The 21,641-nt window shown below is 39.5% G+C and overlaps 1 protein-coding gene across 7 annotated transcripts in view; it reads right to left on the bottom strand.

Moving 5' to 3' along the window:
* FARS2 (phenylalanyl-tRNA synthetase 2, mitochondrial) overlaps positions 1-21,641 on the bottom strand; it is a 529,294-nt gene that overhangs the window by 213,208 nt on the left and 294,445 nt on the right. For all 7 annotated transcript variants that reach the window (XR_012517417.1, XR_012517418.1, XM_074398406.1 and 4 more), the window contains one exon: positions 16,139-16,299. Coding sequence is in view for 5 of the 7 variants with exons in the window: in XM_074398406.1 (XP_074254507.1) it covers positions 16,139-16,299 (161 nt within the window). In the remaining 2 variants the exon portion in view is untranslated. The remainder of the gene's footprint in view (positions 1-16,138; positions 16,300-21,641) is intronic.

Genomic DNA, 21,641 nt, shown 5'->3' with positions numbered 1-21,641 from the left:
ATAATGTGCAGGTGTGTTTCAGGCTCCTCATTGCATTCCATGGGTCTTTGTGTTGATCCTTGCATCAGTTCCATGTTCTCACAATTACTATGGCTTCTCAAACAGACAACATCAGGTTAAGCAAATCTTTCAACTTTGTTATTTGGCTATTCTTGGCCCTCTACATTTCCATATACATTTTAGAATTTGCTCATCAAATATCCACAAAACCTCTCTGGATTTCTATATTTTAGCTACTTTGACCATATAATATATATTTTGAAGCAACCCTACAAAGTGTTTTTGGACACATACAAATGGCCTAAGAACATGAGAATGGTAAATATCAAACTGCAACTAGTGGTGACCTCTGGGGAGATGGGGAAGCAGAATGAAATCAGGAGACATAGGTGTTTCAACTGCATTTCTAATGCTTTCACTGTTTTTTTGTTTGTTTTGAGACAGGGTCTCCTTCTGTTGCCAAGGCTGGGGTACAGTGGCATGATCACAGCTCACTGCTATCTTGACCCACCACCTGCTCAAGCAATCCTCCTTCCTAGCCAATCAAGTAGCTGTCAACCCAGGTGAACCACCATGTCCAGCTAATTTATTTTTATTTTCTCTGTAAAAACAAGGTCTCTTTATGTTGCCCAGGCTGGTCTCAAATGCTTGGGCTCAAGCGATCTTACCCTCTCTGCCTCCCAAAGTGCTGGGATTATAGGTATGAGCCCCTGTGCCTAACCATTTTTACTCTTTAAAAAAAATCTGGGCTGGGTGCAGTAGATCACCTAAGGTCAGGAGTTCGAGACCAGCCTGGCCAACATGGTGAATCCCTGTCTCTACTACAAATACAAAAAAAATATTAGCCAGGAGTGGTGGTGTGTGCCTATAATCCCAGCTACTTGGGAGGCTGAGGCAGGAGAATCACTTGAACCCAGGAGGTGGAGGTTGCAGTGAGCCAAGATGGTGCCATTGCACTCCAGCTTGGGCAACAAGAGCAAAACTCCATCTTTAAAAAAAAAAAAAATCTGTAGTAAAGTCCTAGAATTTAACAGAGGTAAGTAAATAGCTGGCTGGTAGGCACACAGTTCTACATTGTTAGCAAGTTAAATCCAGAGATACATGTTTAGAACATATCATCATTTTAAAAATGAATCAAAACAGATGCAAAATTGCTTCTCAAATCACAGTTACCCAAGTTCAAACTCTGCCATATGGACTCTTACAAGGGTCTTCCATTTATAATTCACTATCAAGGACAGTGAATTATAACTTGTAATTTATAAATCTCACAGGGAGATTTAGAAAATATTCTTCTCTCATATTGAAAGAAAACATTTAATTCATTATTTGGCCAAATGATAGAAAGAATAATTAAACTATTCACTGTGTAAAGTACTGCTTCCTTTAACCACATTCTTCATCTTCAAGGTTACAAGATTACTTTAGAAAATGCCAGTATAAATGCATGAGTTTGAAAAGCCGTGTGACACTCTACCTGCAAACTAACTCATTTCTTTGTCTAAACACAGGCAGCCTTCAATGCCTCACACATCAGGTGAGCCCATGTGCTCCTCTTACCCTTTGAGTAAATGAGCAGAATGATCCTCTGTTTGAAATAGTGAAGAAATGTGTTTTTTCTTTTGTACAGGATGAGGTAAGTTAACCACACAGAACAACTATGCTTACCTTCCTTAAGTAATTATTCTTACTTGGTAAATTACTTTGACTTAATTTGGTCCCTAGAACGCTGATATGAACCTTCACTTTTCCATTTGAATTGTCTGATCAACATTTGACAGTTCTGTGGTAACTCTGAAGATCTAACTTCTTGTGTAAACTTAGTATCTCAGCCCTTCTTCCTTTTGACCAACACAGTTAAGTTAGTTGAATGCACCACAATGGCCTGATTTCTATACTCAATAAATCAAACAGAAAAAAGTGTTTCATAGCTACACACTCCCCACTAATAAGATCCAGCCAACCTATGAAAGGTTGGCACAGCCAGTTCTAGGCAAAAGGAACATGCTATGTATAACTAGGATTAAAGTATTAAACTAAAGGAAGCAAGCTCTGTGGGGAGATTTCAAGCATTAGTTATCAGAAAATAGATTGTAGGTTGTAATAGTTTTTCCAGTAGCCCCTATCATCTATTTCGTAAGCGGCTATCTGTTCATAAAAATATCTACAGTAACAAGAGATATCTTTCTCAATAGGCCATAATTGTACACATGTGGCATTGTTTGTTGTGATATAATGCAAAAGCACAAGCCTTATTGACAAGAGCTCATTAGAAAGAGCAGAAAATAACAGGCTAACCTCACAGACCACTCCAACGACCTTGAAAATGAGATGCGAGGGAAGTCTGCTGAGTTCTCCCAGAACACTCTTCCTCACACTTAGGAAAAGGAAGCAAATGTGTTCAATTTTCTGCCTCCAGACTTTGCTGTAAGAGGTAATGCTTGATGGTCCTGTCACCATCCTTCAATCTGGAGGGGACAGTTTTTTTTTTTTTTTTTTTTTTTTCTTTTTGAGACGGAGTTTCACTCTTATTACCCAGGCTGGAGTGCAATGGCGCGATCTCGGCTCACCGCAACCTCCGCCTCCTGGGTTCAGGCAATTCTCCTGCCTCAGTCTCCCGAGTACCTGGTATTACAGACATGCGCCACCACGCCCAGCTAATTTTTTGTATTTTTAGTAGAGATGGGGTTTCACCATGTTGACCAGGATGGTCTCGATCTCTTGACCTCATGATCCACCCGCCTCTGCCTCCCAAAGTGCTGGGATTACAGGCATGAGCCATGCACCAGGCCTGGAGGGGACAAATTGAGGTTAAAATGTTCAGTGTTTTAGAGCCCTGGCATCATTGAGGGTTTGCTGCTGCTTTTCTTAGTGAAGCCATTCTTGGCTGGGTCTTCTCTTGGCTGAAGCCCAAGGCAACCCTACTGCCACCCTGTAACAATTACTTCCCATACGCACACCCAGGAAAAAGACGACGGTAACTTGTCCACCATCACTGAATTGACATGACTTTTCATTCCATGTCAGTTCCTTCAGACTGGTATTTGTTTCTGGTCCCTATTTGGATGACCTCTTTCTATAAGCATAACTTTTTAACTCTATAATCCACCAACTATTAAATATACAGTTTAGGTGATTCTGTGCAGTATAAAAGTATCCCTCTGATTCCAGGGACAGAAATACCAAAAATTCTTTAGTCAGGAAGATGATTCCTAAAATATATTGAACCTAATTTGTCAAATTTTATAGCTTGTTGGCAAGTTTTAAGGCTTAATATGCTGTCTATAAATAGAAAATTCTTATTTATTTATTTCCATAAGGTTAATGGCCAAGAAAATGCAACAAGGCTATTGAATATGTGTGACATTTTCCCAATCTACACCACAATAAATCTGTAAGAAAATGTTGAGGACCTGGTTTTTTTTTTTTTTTAAAGAAATTTAATAAACGAGAAAGAAATGTGTAGTTACAATAATCTAAATATGTAAAGCATACCACAAGATCTCCTTTTTCACAAAACAATCAGCCCACAGACCTCTGATGGAGCAGGTTTCAACACAAGCAGAGGGTCACAACCCATAGGACTCCACAGACTACAGGGCAATTAAATGTCCTAACGTCGTAAGGCTGGGGTCATACAACATCAGTGCTGGCAAAGCAAGCTGAAGATGATAACTGAGGGTAGAAGGGACTGAGAATCATGAGGACTGTGGCTGCTGCTTCAAAACAGTGTATGTTTCCTTTTGTCCAATATAGTTAAGTTAGTTGAATGCACCACAGTGACCCTGATTTCTATACTCAATTTCAAACAGAAGAAAGTGTTCCATAGCTACACACTCCCCACTAATTCTCTCCAGTTGTCCTATAAAATGTAGGCACAGCCAGTTCTAGGCAAAAGGAACATGTTATGTTCAACTAGGTTTAAAGTATTAAACTAAAGGAAGCAAGCTCTAAGGGGAGATTTCAAGCATTAGTCAGCAGAAGATAGATTGTAGGTTGTCATAGTTTTTCCGGTCATCCATTTTATAAGTGACTACCTGAGGTGGTGAGGGTGGTGGTGACAACAGAATAGTAGCAGTGGTGGTAAAAATGTACATAAGAGTTAACATGGATTAAATGCTTACAATGTGACAGGCGCTGTTATAAATGCTTTACATATAAGCACTATAATGATACTCAATACAAACTTGTCTATAGTCTTAATCACTGTACCTCTCCCTATTTTAAAGTCGACAATGCTTTCTGAATACATATAAAATATTCTATGATTGGTCATCTTTTACCTTTCTGCCTGTATCCCTTTCTATTAGCATCTTCTGAGATAAACACCGCTTTTCCAACAAAAGAAAATACTTAATATACTTTTGGGAGAAGTAAAATGAGAAAAATACACACGGAAATAATGAAAAAGTTTGAGATCTATTAATTTCATTGCAACACAATGAAGCTGATGTGATTCTCACAGCTGGATTTATTTGGGAATAGAAAGAGGAAACACTGCAAAATCCCACATTAAGTCTCTATTAGACAACATTTATAATAATGACAGCAAAACCAGATCTAGCAGCTATTCCAAGCCAAGGAGATTAGCAAGTAATCACAGGCTCAAGGCCTAATACAATTCTGGGGAGACATGGAAGGATTTAGAGAATTAACTAGCAAAAAAGGATTAAAGAAACGAAGAATGAAATTTTGACTGCCACATTCATTGGTCAGTATCAGTGATATTCTACATTTACCTATGTATAGTTCCACCGCTGTTACATATTGTATTAGCCCATTTTCACACTGCTGACAAAGACTTACCTGAGTCTGGGAAGAAAAAGAGGTCTAATAATTGAACTTACAGTTCCACATGGCTGTGGAGGTCTCAGAATTATGGCAGGAAAGGCACTCTAACATGGTGGCAACAAGAGAAAATGAGGAAGATGCAAAAGCAAAAACTCGTTATAAACCCATCAGACGTCGTGAGGCTTATTCCCTACCACGAGAACAGGATGAGGGAAACTGCCCCATGATTCAAATTATCTCCCACCGGTCCTTCCCACATGAGAATTATGGGAGTACAATTCAAAATAAGATTTGGGTGGGGACACAGAGTGAAACCATATCACGTATTATTTTATAAGTGTCTCTTAATAAATCTGTCTCATCCTCTAGATTAGAAGTAACTTGAAGTCAGGGACTGTCAAGTTTACTTTACTGACTCCAGCATCTAGCACAGCAGCTTGGTATAGGCAACAGTAACAGCTTACTAGTTCAGTATGAGGAGCTCTCCGGAGTCAGCTTTGGTTAAAATCCTGGCTCTGTTACTTACTACTACAGTTATTATGGTTGAATTACTTGCTGGTGCTAATTACTTGCTGGTGCTCAGTTTCATCATTTATAAAATGGATTTGTAGTACTCACCTCATCCACTGTGGTGCCTAAACGCTGTAACATAGGCAAAGTATTTAGCTCAATGGCTTACACACGGCATTCAACAAACGACAAGTATTATAAGGTCCTCAACAAATTAATGTACAGGTGAATAGTGTATTGAACTGTGATTGCTATAAGGTTTAAATAAATAAAAGAGCCAAACCTGGCCTTAAGAACATCCCCAGGCCTCGTATCATGCTGCACTCATGGCTGATGCTTGCTGCCACAGAAAGAGCAAGGATGAACTCTGACCCAGAGTTTTCCCTGGGACTCTAGGCATGGCTGACCTCAGGGATGACCTAGTTGATACAAGACTCTCTCATAGTCACTGTCCTGCTCATGCTTCCAAATTCTTTGCTCTTCTTGACTTTCATTGTCTTTAGCTTCATTTTTTTTGATGCAAATACTAATACTTTCCCTTCACAAATTAAAATGCACAAGCAAATCTCTGACTTTAGAATAATTTTTAAAAATGTGTATTTAAACTAAATGAGTTATTCACATAGTTCCCTCACCTTGAAAAATACAAAGAAGGGAGGGAGGCAGGGAAAAAGGAAGGACGGAGTTTCAGCAGTTAATCCAAATAACATGTATAATAGTTTTGCAACTGTTGGAAATTCAGGGAAACAAAATTTAGGGCAAAAAGAAAGAAAAGAGTTTCAAGATTAAGTGCAAAAGGTATCAAATTATAGATCTGCTTATTATAATAGTTATACTCAATATGAGAGTGCAACAGAGAAGGAAGTGAGTTTCACCACCTAGTCAGACCATCTCCTTTTACCATCTAATTGAACAACGATATAGCTGGGACCCTGACAAGTTAAATAATTTTGCCCATCATTACTTTGATTCAAAGTGTGGCTTGTGGACCAGCAGTATCAGCTTCACCTGCGAGACTGTTAGAAATCCAGAATCCCAGGCCTTATCCCAGACCTACTAAATTAGAATCTGCATTTTAACAAGATCCACCACAGATTCACCTGCACATTGACGTTTGAGAAAGCATTAATACTTGGAGCCTACAAACCAGGAAGTTCATAAATTAGATCACTTAAACTTCATGCTGTATTTTTCTGTAAACTATCTACCGATTTTCAGATTTGTTAAAAATAATTTAGATCCTTTGGCTCTGAATAATCCACCTATGAGTTTTATACTCAGGTTAAGCTTTAGGAAATGGCTTCTGGAAGCCCTGATTGAACTACAACCATGGTAACATAACAGTGCTATTGAGATGATGGCTCCGCTACAACTTTCTCATGTGTAACACTGGGAGAATAACAGTACCTAAACTCAGAGGGTTACTGAGAAAATTTAATGAAGACATAGAAAGTCTTTATAGTAGTGCTTGACACAGAGTAAGGCTGAAGTAAGTATTGACCACTAACTACAAGTACTCTCATCTTGGACATAGTATGATGGGGTTGCAGCCACTACCCATCCACTCTCATATACTCCTGTTGCAGTGTTAAGTATTTGAGACTCCAACCAGAATTAGAGATATTATACGGTCTGTGGCCTCAGGAGAGAGCCAGTAAAACCCTTCAACTGGGAAAAAAGATAACAGCCAACACTGCCTAATTATTTCATCAAATGAGAACTGATCTTGTAAGTCACTATAGATAGATACAGAATTAGTAAGTTCTAAATAAAATCTGTACGTAAAATGTACAATGTTGAGTAATTTTCAATAACACAAGTATCGCGCTGTGTAGGACTAAATATTGAATTCATAATTTTGGACTATTTAAAAAACATTTAAAGCATAAATTAAAGTTTCATTATTGAATATTCAGTTCAATGCACTACAACAGCAAATTTTCCTTCAGCAAAGTTGGCAGGTGTATATCCAACAAAGACCCAAATACCCAAAATGAATACAGCATGGGAAGCTGTAGTAGTAGACAAATACCTCTTGTACAGAACAAGGTATCACTTGCATAACAGAACAACCGTATTACCATATTGTTCATCCATTTATCTCAAGCACAGATCCAGGTTGGTTAAAGAAAGCCATGGTAGGCAAAGCACTTAATTCAAAATATGTAAAATGAAAACCAAAAATTAAAATCACATTTTAACTTGAGTTTCTTACTTGACTATATTTAAACAATGGGTTATAAGGTATTCAGGAAAAGAGTCACACAGATAAGGACTCAGGGTCTCATCAATCAGAGACTGTTGCTGGCACCCAGGAGAGCGCTCCACAGCTGGACAGAAATATGTACAGGACAGGACATGGAGGCCACACAGAGGAAGTCACCACAGAAGCCAACACAGCCTCGAGCATAACTTAGGAGGGGCTAAAGGGAGACCAAGAAAGAGAAATTTCTGCTTCTTGCACAATAGGATTCCCAAATGGCTCCCAGAGTTTCCTGGCCAGAGGAACCACAAGTTCATGGCTGCCAGCAGGCCTTTTCCCCGTTTCTTCTCCCCACCTCTGGGATTGCACAGGATTACAATCATTTTAAGTATTTTCGTGGGTCAAACGTAGTGATAAAACATGTTTTCTGTCAACACAGTCCCCTCTTATATATGTAAATATGATTACTCTACATAAAAATAGCTAACACTTTAACACTATCTGTATTACTTATCCCTAAAAACAAACCAGTCTATTAGATCTGAAGGCAAGAATTTGTCATGATGAAATAGAATATAAAATGGCACAAGTGATAGGTTAAATAATTAGCCCCCTTCCAAAGATGTCCATGTCTTAATCCCTGGAACCTGTGAATATGTTATCCTATATTAAGAAAGATCTTTATAGATACAATTAAGGAAGGATGTTGAGATGAGGTGCTAATTCTGAATTACCCTGGTGGGTTCCACGTAATCAGAAGAGTCCTTTGAAGAGGGACGCAAAAATTCAGAGAGAGGGTGAGGTGTTTACAGAGGGAATTGGCAGTGCTTAGGAAAAGGCAATGAGATGCAGGCATCAGCTGAGAACTGAGCATTGTCTCCGGACTGGCAAAGGAAAGGGAACAGATTCTCCCCGAGGGCCTCCAGAAGGAACCAGCCCCGCTGACACCTTCACTTTAGGCCAATCAGACTGATTCTGGATTTCTGTCCTCCCAAACTATAAGATAACAAGTTCACATTGTTTTAAGCTACTAAGTTTGTGGTAATTTGTTACAGCAGCAACAAGAAACTAATACATATTTTTGTATTCCGGAAGTGAGGTACTGCTTGTAACCAATACACCAAAATGTGGAATTAGCCTTGGAATTGGTCAATGGGTAGTAGAGAACTTTGAGCACGATGACATTAAATGGCTAGTTTACCTTAAAGAGACTTGTTGAAATATAGATGTTACAGACTCTGATGGGCAAGGAAAAAGTGAGGAGCATAGTAGAGAAAACCTATACTGTTTGAGAATATCCAAATAATCATAAACATGCTGGTGGTAGAAATATAGATGTCAAAAGCCCTGTTGGTGAGGGCTCGCAAGGAAATGAGGAACACATTAGTGGAATGTGGAGAAAAGGGGATCCTTGTTATGTAGCGGCAGAACTGGATGAATTGGATGAGGAAAGCAGAACATGTAAGCAATTGAACTTGAACCCTTAGCTGAGGAAATTTCCAAGCAAACAATGAAAATGCAGCCTGGTTTATTCCTGTAGGAGAAAACAGACAAATTCAGAGAACTGATACTCAAAGAGAACCAAGAATAGATAATTTCAGAAATTCTTAGCCTATCGAGATTGCAGAAGACACAAAAGTTAGGGGATTCACTGAAAGAAAGAAAAGTGCTCTTGTGAGAAAGACAAGAGTGCAGCTATCTAACCCTTTGTTAGTGCCTCAGAAGGTGTAGGGCTAAATTGGGAGCCTGATGTAAGGCTGAGTGCCCCACAGCGTCGTGGGGTGAGCTTTATGCTGTGCTGAGGCACAGGATCTGAGAAATAAACAGACAGGACACAGAAGTACAAAGAAAACGCAGCTGGGCTCAGGGGGCCACACCACCTATAAGCGGAGTCAGGCAAGGCTGGCGAGGCGACGAAGCCCCGAATGCCCAGAAGTGTGAGTATTTATTGTGTATAGGTTAGGGGGCAGGTCAGTGAGTGAAATCATCTTTAAGGATAGTGATAGGGTCGTGAGCAATAAAACACAGGGTCCACCCCCATTAGGTCACCTAGGCCAGGAGATGGATGGCGCACAGCAAGGGGCCCGTTCCCACGAAGGCAAGGGCCGTGTGCAGTAAGCGGATGCAGAGTGTGATACTTCTATCTATGGGAAACTACTTCAAGAAGATTTTTCTGAGGATGCTTAAATCACATAGCAGTGACAGAGCTGTCAAGGTTACCGCCACCTACTGACAGCTTCCAATGGATTCTATAGGAAGATGCTTTTCAAGCAGCACAGTAACAAGAGCTGATAAAGTTCACAGTCACCAAGGTGGATTGCCGTTCTGAGGGCAGCCTTCCACAAGAACTGGAGCAAGGTCCTACAACTCCTTTATCAGGAGGAGTGGCTCTCACCCCAAGCCTGCCATACAGCAGGTAACTTTATGATACTGAATGCTGCCGCCTGGGCCATGGATTCTTGTCCTGGTATAACTGTCTTCCCTTAAACCATGCTCTGCACTGTGTCTGCTCTAGGCATTCCTACGATTATAAGCTGCTTACTCCTTAATTCATGCTCTGTACTGTGTCCACTCTAGGCATTCCTCCAATTATAAACTAAGATAAAATTATAGGTATATATGTAAGGAAATATTCTTTAGGCACTCATACTATCAACTATTATATGATTATATATAGAGGATTATATAAAGGGAGCCTACAAGCCCTAATTCTACAAACTAATATATGGTTATGTAAAGGATTATATAAAAGGAAATAGCTGAGTAATAACACTATAAAGTGAGATATTCCTCAAGCCCTAACTGTGTCAGGGCTATGCTTAGCTCTCATTCCTCGATGCCTATATGGGGGGTTACCCACAGAAGGTTCAAAGGATCAGTGTATTTAGTGACACAAAGGGCTCTTTGAAGAAAGTAAGGATATGATTCAAGGATCCCCTCAGGCATCTCAGCAGAAGCCAAAAATAGCAATGAATTATTCAAGAAAGATCTGCAGAGGGACCCCTTGTGTAATGGAATGAATCCCTATGACATACATGGGAGACCCACATGGTTTTTTAGAATGATTTACCATCAGGAATACTGTCAGGTTGGATTGAGAGGGACAAAAGAAAAGAACAAAAAGAAAATGAAAGAAAGAAGGCTCTTTGACTCCCTAAATTCTTCAGGTTAAAGCCAGGGTAATAAAACAACTCACCTGCAGATACATGCCACCCTTAATAAAAAAAGATTAGGCACAGTGGCTCATGCCTATAATCCCAACACTTCGGGAGGCTGAGGCAGGGAGATTGCTCTAGCCCAGGAGTTTAAGACCAGCCTCCGCAACATGGCAAAATACCCTTTCCACTAAAAATACAAAAAATTGGCCGGGTGTGGTAGCATGTGCCTGAAGTCCCAGCTTCTCAGGAGGCTGAGATGTTAGCTTGGGAGGTGGAGGTTTCAGTGAGTCATGATCACACCACTGCACTCCAGCCCAATGACAGAGCAAGATCTGGTCTCATAAATAAATAAATAAATTTTAAAAAGGAAGGATATTTTAGAGGGTAGAATTGTACATGTCAAAAGGGTGAAGCCAAGAGCCTCAGAAAATTATCCCCAGACCTTGAAACCTAATGGCTGAATTTTGAAATTGCCTGGAACCAGTGATTTTGTTTTTCTTTCATTTTCTCCCTTTTTGAATGGAAATGTCTATGACTATTCTCCAATGCCTAGACTACTTATTGTAATTTGGGAGTAGGTACCTTGTTTCAGATGCAAAGGAGGAGAGGAATTTTGCCCCAGGATGAATCATACCCAGAGTGTCACATAAACCAGCTTTAGATAATTAAATGATGAAATGGAACGTAGGGGCTGAAGATACTTAGATGACATTTTCGATTTTGAGTTTATCTTGCAATGGGTTCAGACTCTGCAGGACCTTGGGATAGGCTGAATGCATTTACACAAGACAGATGTGAATCTTTGGGGGTTAAAGGGAAGACTGTGGTACTAAAAATACCCCCAACTCCACCCAACGATATCCATGTCCTAATCCCTATAACCTATAAATATATTACCCTATATTCAAAAGGAATTGTACTTTTCCTTTTGTATTAGATAATTAATTCGTATTAAAGTATTAAAGGATTACTTTAAAAGAAGTATTTTGAGATGGAAAGATTATCCGGAATTATCCAGCAAGGCTTGATATAATCCTAAGGGTCCTTATAAGAAAGAAGCAAAGGTTAAAAAGAAGGCAATGTGACAAAAGACGGAAGGACAGAGAAAGGCAACGTGATGCAGGGCTACGATCCAAAGACTGAGGATGGCCTTTGGAAGCCAGAAAAGGCAAGAAAATGGATTCTCCCCAGAGCCTGCAGAAGGAGCCAGCCCTGCTGACACCTTAACTTTAGCCCAGTCGGGTGGATTTTGGTTTTCTCACCTCTACAACTGTAAAAATCATAAATAAATTTTTTCAAGCTACTAGATTTGTGGTAATTATCTAAGCAACAGGAAACTAACAAGAATGGATACTAATTATTAGTGAATATTTAGGCAATACTATGATCTGTAATCTATAATTCACAATGTATTTTACATACTAAATATGAATATACAAATCCTAACTTCCCCATTAGAAGTTCTTAAGTTTGTTACACAAAGGCAACTATACAAATTAGACATTAGTGCAGGTATCATAGATTGGCTTTCAAATCTGGAGGCAGAAAAGAGAAAAAAAATGACATTCAGTACAAGAGATCAAGAGTCTACTTCTGACTACGTCTGTATCTCATAAAAAAAGACTGTTGTAGGTACACCTAAAATTGAATTTAAGCTACTTAATTATGGTGGCAACAGTGTTTTTCATTTTTGTTTGCCATACCACATGTTGAGCACACCATTCTGAACAATGTTGGTGTTCTATAAATGTTTGCTGATTAAATAAATGACAATATATTTAAAAAGTGAATGAGAAAAAGGTACAGCCTTAGCCAGATTTTATTTTGATTTAGAGACAGCTTTATTTCAAATTAGTCTAGAAGGAATCAATGCTAAAATAAAATAGATAATTATTTAAGTAGAAGTTTTTAAAAGTCCTAAGGTAAAAATAAAAAAATATACACACATATACATACACGCATACATACATACATACATACATACATGGGAAGGTTTCAGATGCAGATGGGCACACACACAAAATCAGCGTGTTTCACTGTATCAATAAAAAAAAAAAATACATTTTAAAAAACCATACCTGTCCTTAAAGTTGATGATATACAAATCTCGACTTCAATTGTTATCTCTCAGAATTCCCACATGTTGTGGGAGTGACCCAGGGGGAGGAAACTGAATCATGGAGGCCAGTCTTTGCCAGGCTTTCTTGTGGTAGTGAATTGGTCTCACGGGATCTGATGAGTTTATCAGGGGTTTCTGCTTTTGCTTCTTCCTCATTTTCTCTTGCCACTGCCATGTAAGAAGTGCCTTTCATACCCTGCCATGATTCTGAGGCCTCCCCAGCCATGTGGAACTGTAAGTACAATTAAACCTCTTTTTCTTCCCAGTTTCAGGTATCCCTTTATCAGCACCATGAAACCAGACTAATACAGTTGAAGAGGTCTGGACACAAATATAAATAAATGTAACTCCAGAGAGAGACGAGCCCTTCTAGGGTAGACAGACATTGATGGCAGCTTCTACCACTGGGGCATGAGTAGGCAGAAGAGCTAGCCTGCTACTAGCAAAGACATTTTTTTTGGAAGAAGAAGAAACGAGCCAACTTTTATCAGCCAAGCATGGGCTGGCATGGCAGACTGGAAAATGGAGAAACAGACCTAACCCTCACTGCCAGCCAATTCTCTTTCATAATATTTCTGCTTACAAAGGCTGGTGGTGGAAGAAGCTGGTAAGTGGATGGAAAGCAGAAAGATCCTGTGATCTCACATGGTTACATCCCAGACTCTGCTGTAGGGCTAGATCTCACTATGAAGAGGAAATCAGATGTGAAATCCAACTCAACTCCTGATAGAACAAAAAGATCTTGCCTAGTCACCTTAGCAGCCAGATAGTAGAAAGCATAAGGCTTTCTAGGGATAAATTTTATCTACCTCAGTCTTGGTGTCCATTCAAACACAATTAAAAAAAAAAGTAAGACAAGTTAAGAAGCAGGAAAAATGTAAGCCATGATTAGGAAGACAAAACAACAAAAGAACACTAGATAACTAAATGGTTGGAATTAACAGACAAATACTTAAATATAACCATTACAAGGCCGAGTGTGGTGGCTCATGCCTGTAATCCCAGAACTTTGAGAGGCTGAGACAGGAGGATCACCTGAGGTTAGGAGTTCAAGACCAGCCTGACCAACATGGCAAAACCCTGTCTCTACTAAAAATACAAAAATTAGCCAGCCATGGTGGCACATGCCTGTAATCCCGGCTACTTGGGAGTCTGAGGCGGGAGAATTAGTTGAGCCCAGCAGGCGGAAGTTGCAGTGAGCTGAGATCGAGCCATTGCATTCCACTCCAGCCTGGGCAATAGAGCAAGACTCCATTTCCAAAATAAATAAATAAAATAACTATTATGAATATGTGAAAGAATTTAAGGAAGAATGGATGAAATGGATGAAAAGATCAAGAATTTCAGTAGATAAATGAAAACTCTCAAAAGGAAGCAAATGCAAATTCTAGAATTGATAAATACAGTATCTGGGGAATGGTTAATCCACTGGATGGGCTTAATGGTTAGTTGGATAAAACAGAAAAAAAAAAAAAGATTAGCAAACCAAAGATAAGACAATAAAAAATATCAAAAATAAAGCACACAGGGAAAAAATCATTAATTAAAACACCTTTCATCAGAGTTCTATGGCACAGGATCAAATGGTCTAACATATATGCAGCTATATTCTGAAAAACGAATGGAATAGAATTGCTGGAAAAGATACCAGATGAGAATTTTCCAAAATGCTTGAAAGATATTAACCTAACACAGTAAATCCTGAAGCAGAAAAGCAGACGGAAAATCATACATAGGTCAAATTGCTGAAAACCAGAGATAAAGGCAATAATGTGACCTCTTTAAAGTCCAAGGACAAAAAATAAAAAAAGAAAAAAACTTGACAACCTAAACTGGAGGGATAATAAAATTACACTATTATAAAGTGGCGAAATGTTTCACAAAGTTGTATAATATTTCTTCATGATAAAACATGAAGAATGAATTATGCATATTATAATGTAACCATTTAAAATCACATAAAAGGATGAAAACTAAGTACAAATGGAAGAAATACAACGTAATATGCACACAAAATGAAAACAAAGATCAATTTTCAAGCAAAATAAATAAAAAACTGATGAGGAAAATGGGAAAGAAGTTTAAAAATGATAGAATTAGGCCCAGGAATATAAGTTATTACTTAATATATTAAATGTTAGTGTATTCAACACTCCAATTGAGAAGACGAAGACTAGATCTGGGTCTTAAAAAACAGACCCAACTTTATGCTGTTTATAAGAGATGTACAATTAAGATGAAGATATAGAATGAAAGTAAAATGATCTGCATTGCAAACATCAACCATAAGAAATCCAGTGTCTATATTAGTATTACAAAAAGTAAACTTTAAGAGACAAATATCAGTGATAAAGTTGGATATTTCATAATGATAAAATGTTCGTTTAAAAAGTACAAAATTGGTTCTCTGCCTAGACTAATAAGATTGACAAGTATCTTTTCTCTTGCATAAAATTTCTAAAGGTTTATGAACCCCTTGTGTGTTTATGGACCTCTTTTTAGGAACTTCTTTTTTTTTGAGACAGAGTTTCTCTCTTTTTGCCCAGGCTAGAGTCCAATGGCACAATCTCGGCTCACTGCAACCTCCCACGTCCTGGGTTCAAGTGATTCTCCTACCTCAGCCTCCCAAGCAGCTGGGACTACAGGCACACACCACCAAGCCCAGATAACTTTTCTATTTTTAGTAGAGATAGGGTTTCACTATGTTGGCCAGGCTGATCTCAAATTCTTGACCTCAGGTGATCCACTTGCCTTGGCCTCCCAAAGTGCTGGGATTACAGACGTGAGCCACCGTGTCTGGCCAGGAATTTCTTTACAAATTCACATTGTTTAAAATTCATGCAGCCTTAAAAAGAATGAGTTCATGTCCTTTGCAGGAACATAGATGAAGCTGGGAAACCATCATTCTCAGCAAACTAACACAGAAACAGAAAACCAAACACCCAAACTAACACAGAAACAGAAAACCAAACACCCAAACTAACACAGAAACAGAAAACCAAACACCACATGTTCTCACTTATAAGTGGGAGCTGCACAATGAGAACACATGGACACAGGGAGGGGAACATCACATACCGGGGCCTATGGGGGGTGGGGGACAAGGGGAGGGAGCGCGTTTGAACAATACTTAATGCATGTGGGGCTTAAAACCTAGATGACGGGTTGATAGGTGGAGCAAACCACCACGGCGTATGTATACTTATGTAACAAACCTGCACATTCTGCACATGTATCCCAGAACTTAAAGCAAAATAAAAAATAAAATAAAATCCAATGGCTTTCAAGTACATGATCCTGTCAATCCTTGACAGCCATTATTATTATTATTTATTCAGTTATTGCAAGCCATCTTACCTGAAACTTCACCTTCTGATTAATGTTAGCTACACGGAACTGCTTCAGGAAACGCTCGTCCTCACTCCAGAAGAGACGGATATCAGGGATGTCGTAGAGAATCATGGCTAGCCTTTCTAATCCTAGGCCAAAAGCCCAGCCGATTCGGTCTTGAGCACCAGCTATTAGGAAAAAAACAAAAAACAAAACAAAACAAAAAAACCAGTTGTTTTTAAAAAGCCTTGAGACTAGATAGGTACACACCACTCCCTGACAGTTATCCGTAACAGTAATAACTGATAACTGATCATTACAGTGGGCCAGGTACTGGCGGCCGCTACAAAGACATCCGAGAGGGTGCCCAATCTTCCATGTTTTTCTCTGTCCATATTCCTGCCATCTGAAGTCACACTGTCTGAAGTACTCGCTTTCATTTCTGATTAAATTCCAGGCTTTCTTAAGCAGTGGTTCCTGAACTGAGTCATGATTTTTCTGTAATCTTTGTTTGCCCTGATTCAAACATTTAGCCCACTGTACACAGGTTACAGAGGGGAAAGAAAAGACAGTCTCTGTCCCTAAGTATAGTAGATAAACACCGCATGTTCTCACTTACAAGTAGGAGCTGAACAATGACAACACGTGGACAATGATACAGGTAGATAACGAGATACATTCAAACCATGCCATACTGGCCGTAGCACGCTTAGAATGAACTTACATTCAGAAACCATATATATCAGGCCTTCAGGAACCTCGGCTTTATTAAAACACCATAATGCTTACTCTTAGCAAGAGCTACCTCAGTGTTTCAGAGAATACAAGGAAGCCAAGACGAAGGGCATATCTAGCATCACCTACTCCAAAGGTATAGTGTCCCGCTCAGACTGTGTCAATGCCAAGAACTATAAGGGTTTACCTGGCAAACTGAGGCAGCGTAAAAGAAGATAGAAACTGTAGAATGAAGGCAGGCAAGGGAGCAATTCACACGGCTGGAAAGCTTATGAAACGAGCTCACGAAAGGAACATAATTCCACCCGGACACTAACAGATGAGTAGGATCCGGGGGTAGCCTGGGATGGCCTCTGACACTCCCATCCTGCATGCACATGCCTTGTGTAAACGCCTCCCATTGAGTTAAGTGTGGGTGGGATCTAGGAACAGGACGGGAATTTAAGACTGTGACTGGTTTACTTTATCTAACACTCCATCCTGGCAGACTGGAGAGAGATCCTCCACTCCTGGCTGTGAAGAGGCTGTGTGGCTCAGCCCTTGAGAAAACGGGAATTTCACTTCAACAGTTAGACGGAACAAATTCTCCCAACAGCCGGAGTGAGCCGATGAGAGGACTGCAGCTTCAGAGGAGAACACAGCCCTGCCTCTGTCTTGATTTCAACCTGGTAAGACACTAAGCGGCGGACCCTACCAATCTGTAGCCAGACTCCTCATGCAGGGATATTGCGATACAATATATCTGTGCTATTTTAGGCCACTAAGTTTAAAGTAATTTGTCACACACACAAAAAAGCAAACAAATGAAAATAACTAATCCAGATTCAAAATCTAAGGAAAGGTGATAGCAAATTCCAGACTGAAGGAGTTTCTTTAACAGCAAAGGGAAGGGAAGCAGCATGGGAAGGCTAAGGAGTGGATTCCGGAGATACAGACAGGACTCATCTCAACGAGCCACAGGAAACGTTTTGTTCTTGTTTCTACCTTGCATTTAATGTTTTCCTAAAACATAAAAAAGTTGGCTGGGCATAGTGGCTCACGCCTGTAATCCCAGCACTTTGGGAGGTCAGGAGTTTGAGACCAGCCTGACAAACAGTGAAACCCTGTCTTTACTATAAATATAAAAATTAGCTGGGCATGGTAGTGCATGCCAGTAATCCTAGCTACTCAGGAGGTTGAGGCGAGAGAATTGCTAGAACCTGGGAGGCGGAGGTTGCAGTGAGCTGAAATTGAGCCACTGCACTCTAGCCTGGGTCACAGAGCAAGACTCCGTCTCAAAAAAAAAAAAAAAAAAAGAAAACAAACTTACAATTGTGTCATAAATCCCCATTTGCTCTGGTTGTACCTGAACATTCATGGAGCCTCACGATTAGATGTACAAAGTCCGGGAGGGAAAAGGTTTCATTGTAAATGAAACACCAGCACCTGTGGTTATCGCTTGGCATCGAGGCAGTCATCAAGACAAATGGGAACACAGGCTATAAGCTACAGATAGATTGAGAGGCACTGGTCATTAGCAAAGAACTTTGTAAAAATTCCCAACATATCACAGGCTGATAATTTTGTCACATATAAAATTATGCACATAACATTCCACTCAACAACATAATTGACATTCTTTTCAAGTGCATATGAATATTTCACCACAGAACGTATTCTGGAACACAAAATAAATTCCAAATATTTAAAAGGATTGAAATTGTACAAAAAATGTTCTATGTCCAAAATGCAAATCAATCAGAAATCAACAGTAGAAAAATATCTGAAAAATCTCCCAAACATTGGGAAATTAAACAACATAAGTAACAAATGAGCCAAAGAAGTCATCACAGGAAAATTAGAACATATATTTAAATGAATAAAAATTAAGATATGACACATTAAAACTGAAACTCATCAACTATTGGGTGAGAATGACAAAGCTATTTTGGTAGTTTCAAAAACAGTTTGGTAGTTTTTTACAATAAACCAGTATTTCTCAACTGGGGGCAATTTTAGCTACCAGGGGACATTTAGCAAGGTCTGAAGACATTTTTGGTGGTCAAAACTGAGAGTGGGGAGCATCCTGACATCTAGTGGGTGGAGGCCAAAGTTGTTACTGAAGATTCCCTGATGTACAGAATGGTTTCTCACAACAAAGAATTATCCAACCCAAAATATGAATGACAAAACCCTGAATTAAACAGATACTTAACATAAGACACAGCAATTCCATTTCTAAGTATTCACCTAAATTTCTAAGTATTTACCAAAATATGAATGGAGAAACCCCGAATTAAAGATACTTAACATATGACACAGCAATTCCATTTCTAAATGTTTAAAAAACGTGAGCTTTTAATGAAGAGACCTTCCAAACAGGCTTTGTGTGAGCAACGTGGCTGTTTATTCACCTGAATGCAGGTGGGCTAAGGCCAAAAAGGGCATTAGCAAAGGGCAGTGGGATAGGAGTTGGTTTTATAGGTTTGGGTAGTGTTTTGCGGGGTGGGGGTGTTACAGAGTAAGTTCAGTTACAGTGGTGGGGTTGGGTGAGAGGTATTTACATTATTATAAGAACGGTTAAGATGGCAGGGTTGGGTGAGGGGCTTGTCTGGGAAAGCTCCCCTGGGCGATCAAGGACAATTGCAAACGCAGGCAATGGTTGGGAGACTTCAGCTGAGGCAAGCAGGACTTCAGACTTTCAGGCTCCAAGCTTGCATACGGAGACCTGACACTAAGTATTTACCTAAAATACAGAAACATATATGCACTGGAACTCCAATGAATCAATGCTCATAACAGCTTCCTTCGGAATGGCCCCACCCCAAAACAACCAAAATATACATCAACTAGTGAATGGAGAAACCGTGGTATATTCATATAGTAGAACTGTCAGAGGCATCTGAACCGGAGAGACTCCGTCTTGAATAGGGGCTGGGTAAAATGAGAGTGATACCTGCTGGGCTGTATTCCTCGGAGGTCAGGCATTCTGAGTCACAGAATGAGATAGGAGGCCAGCAGTGGTGGTATCACAAGATATAGGTCATTAAAACCCTGCTGAGAAAACAGGATATGGTAAAGCACCAGGCCAAAATCCACCAAATCCAAGATGGTGACAAAAGTGGTCTCTGGTCCTCTTCATTGCTCCATATATGTTAATTTTAATGCATTAGCATGTTAAAAGACATTCCCACCAGCACAATGACAGTTTACAAATGCCCTGGCAATGTCTGGAAATTACCTTATATACTCTAAAAGGGAGAGGAACCCCCACTTCTGGGAATTGCCTGCTCCTCTCCTGGAAAACTCATGAATAATCCACCCCTTATTTAGCATATAATCAAGAAATAATCATAGTTACTCAGTGGAGCAGCCCATGCCACTGCTCTGTCTATGGAGTAGCCATTCTTTTGTTTCTTTACTTTCTTAAGAAACTTGCTTTCACTTTACACTGAGGACTTGCCCCAAATTCTTTGTTACATGAGATCCAAAAATACTCTCTTGGGGTCTGGATCAGGACCCCTTTCTGGTAGCCGAATATTACAGAGGAACAAAAATAAATTATATGGAACAAAATAAAAGAATCTCAAAAGAATTATGTTTAACGAAAGGAGACTAGTCACTAAAGACTATCTACAATATGAATTTAATCCATATGACATTCTAGAAAAGGTGAAACGATAGAGACGGATAACAGCTGGGTAGGACATGAGAGAACTTTTCTGGGAGATGGAAATTTTCTCCATCTTGATTGTGGGGTGTTTACATGACTGTATATATCCTTCCAAACTCATCTAGCTATGTTTTAAAAGCATTAATTCTGTTGTGTATACTACCTCAACAAACTGGCATTTAAAACGTCCTACATTTGAATGACATGGCAGTACCAAGTCAAATTGCTGTAAGTTTCTGCTTACTCTCAGCGTCTATGGCTATCTCCTTGTGAACTGGAAGCTAAGAGTTTGTGGATGAGCACCATTCTGAACACCACACTTTGAGGTGCACTAATTTGAATGATATAGACTATGCTTATATATGCATATATGTATGTGTGTACATATATATATATATATATATATCCACAAAGTTAAGACATTCCATAGCAAACTCTTACATATTCTAAGCACTGATCCATAGATCCCTAGTAATCTGCAGGCTGCAAGCTGAGAATCATGACTGGGAAACAACATATAACCTCTAACAACAGCACCAAAGGCTCCTCCCACCCGGTGCTGGGCCAGCACCACAGATTATCCACAGTTTGCTAAACCTCACACGTCCTTGTCATAATATAGTGTATCTTCCTAACACTTGCCCCTCTCTTAAAGTAGGCTCTCTTTGTCCTCTAAAGCTTCATGGAAGGATTCTGACTGTGAGATTCTTACTCTGACCCTGAAGCACTACATTTACCTTTGTCTCCTCGTCACAAACATGCTGTACATATTTCTATTAGCAACTATCACATCTATAAGTCTCTCTCCCCACCTAAACCTGAGAGTTCTGAGAAAACAGTCCCTACACAATGTCATGCCCAGTACTAACTCCTGCACAAATGATTTTTAGACATGTATCTACGCTAATGAGAAGAACATGCACTTCCCATGTAGTGGATTGAGTCATTCTCACAGCACAAAGCTGAAGATCCAACAGCGAGAATGACGGATGTCTCAGAGAAAAACAAAAAGAGCTGCAGTTCTGAGAAGCACAGTTTACACAATGTTCACAATTAAGGGTTGGGAAGACAAAGACGTAGGGAAGAAGAAATAAAGCACTAAATGCTTCGTTCATTGCTCGCTAACACTGAATACCAGTTTTA

Source organism: Saimiri boliviensis, chromosome 4 (assembly GCF_048565385.1).
Source record: "Saimiri boliviensis isolate mSaiBol1 chromosome 4, mSaiBol1.pri, whole genome shotgun sequence".
NCBI classification, from domain to species: Eukaryota; Metazoa; Chordata; class Mammalia; order Primates; family Cebidae; genus Saimiri; species Saimiri boliviensis.
Note: the sequence above shows the minus strand (reverse complement) of the source record. Positions and strands in the feature narration are given on the sequence as shown.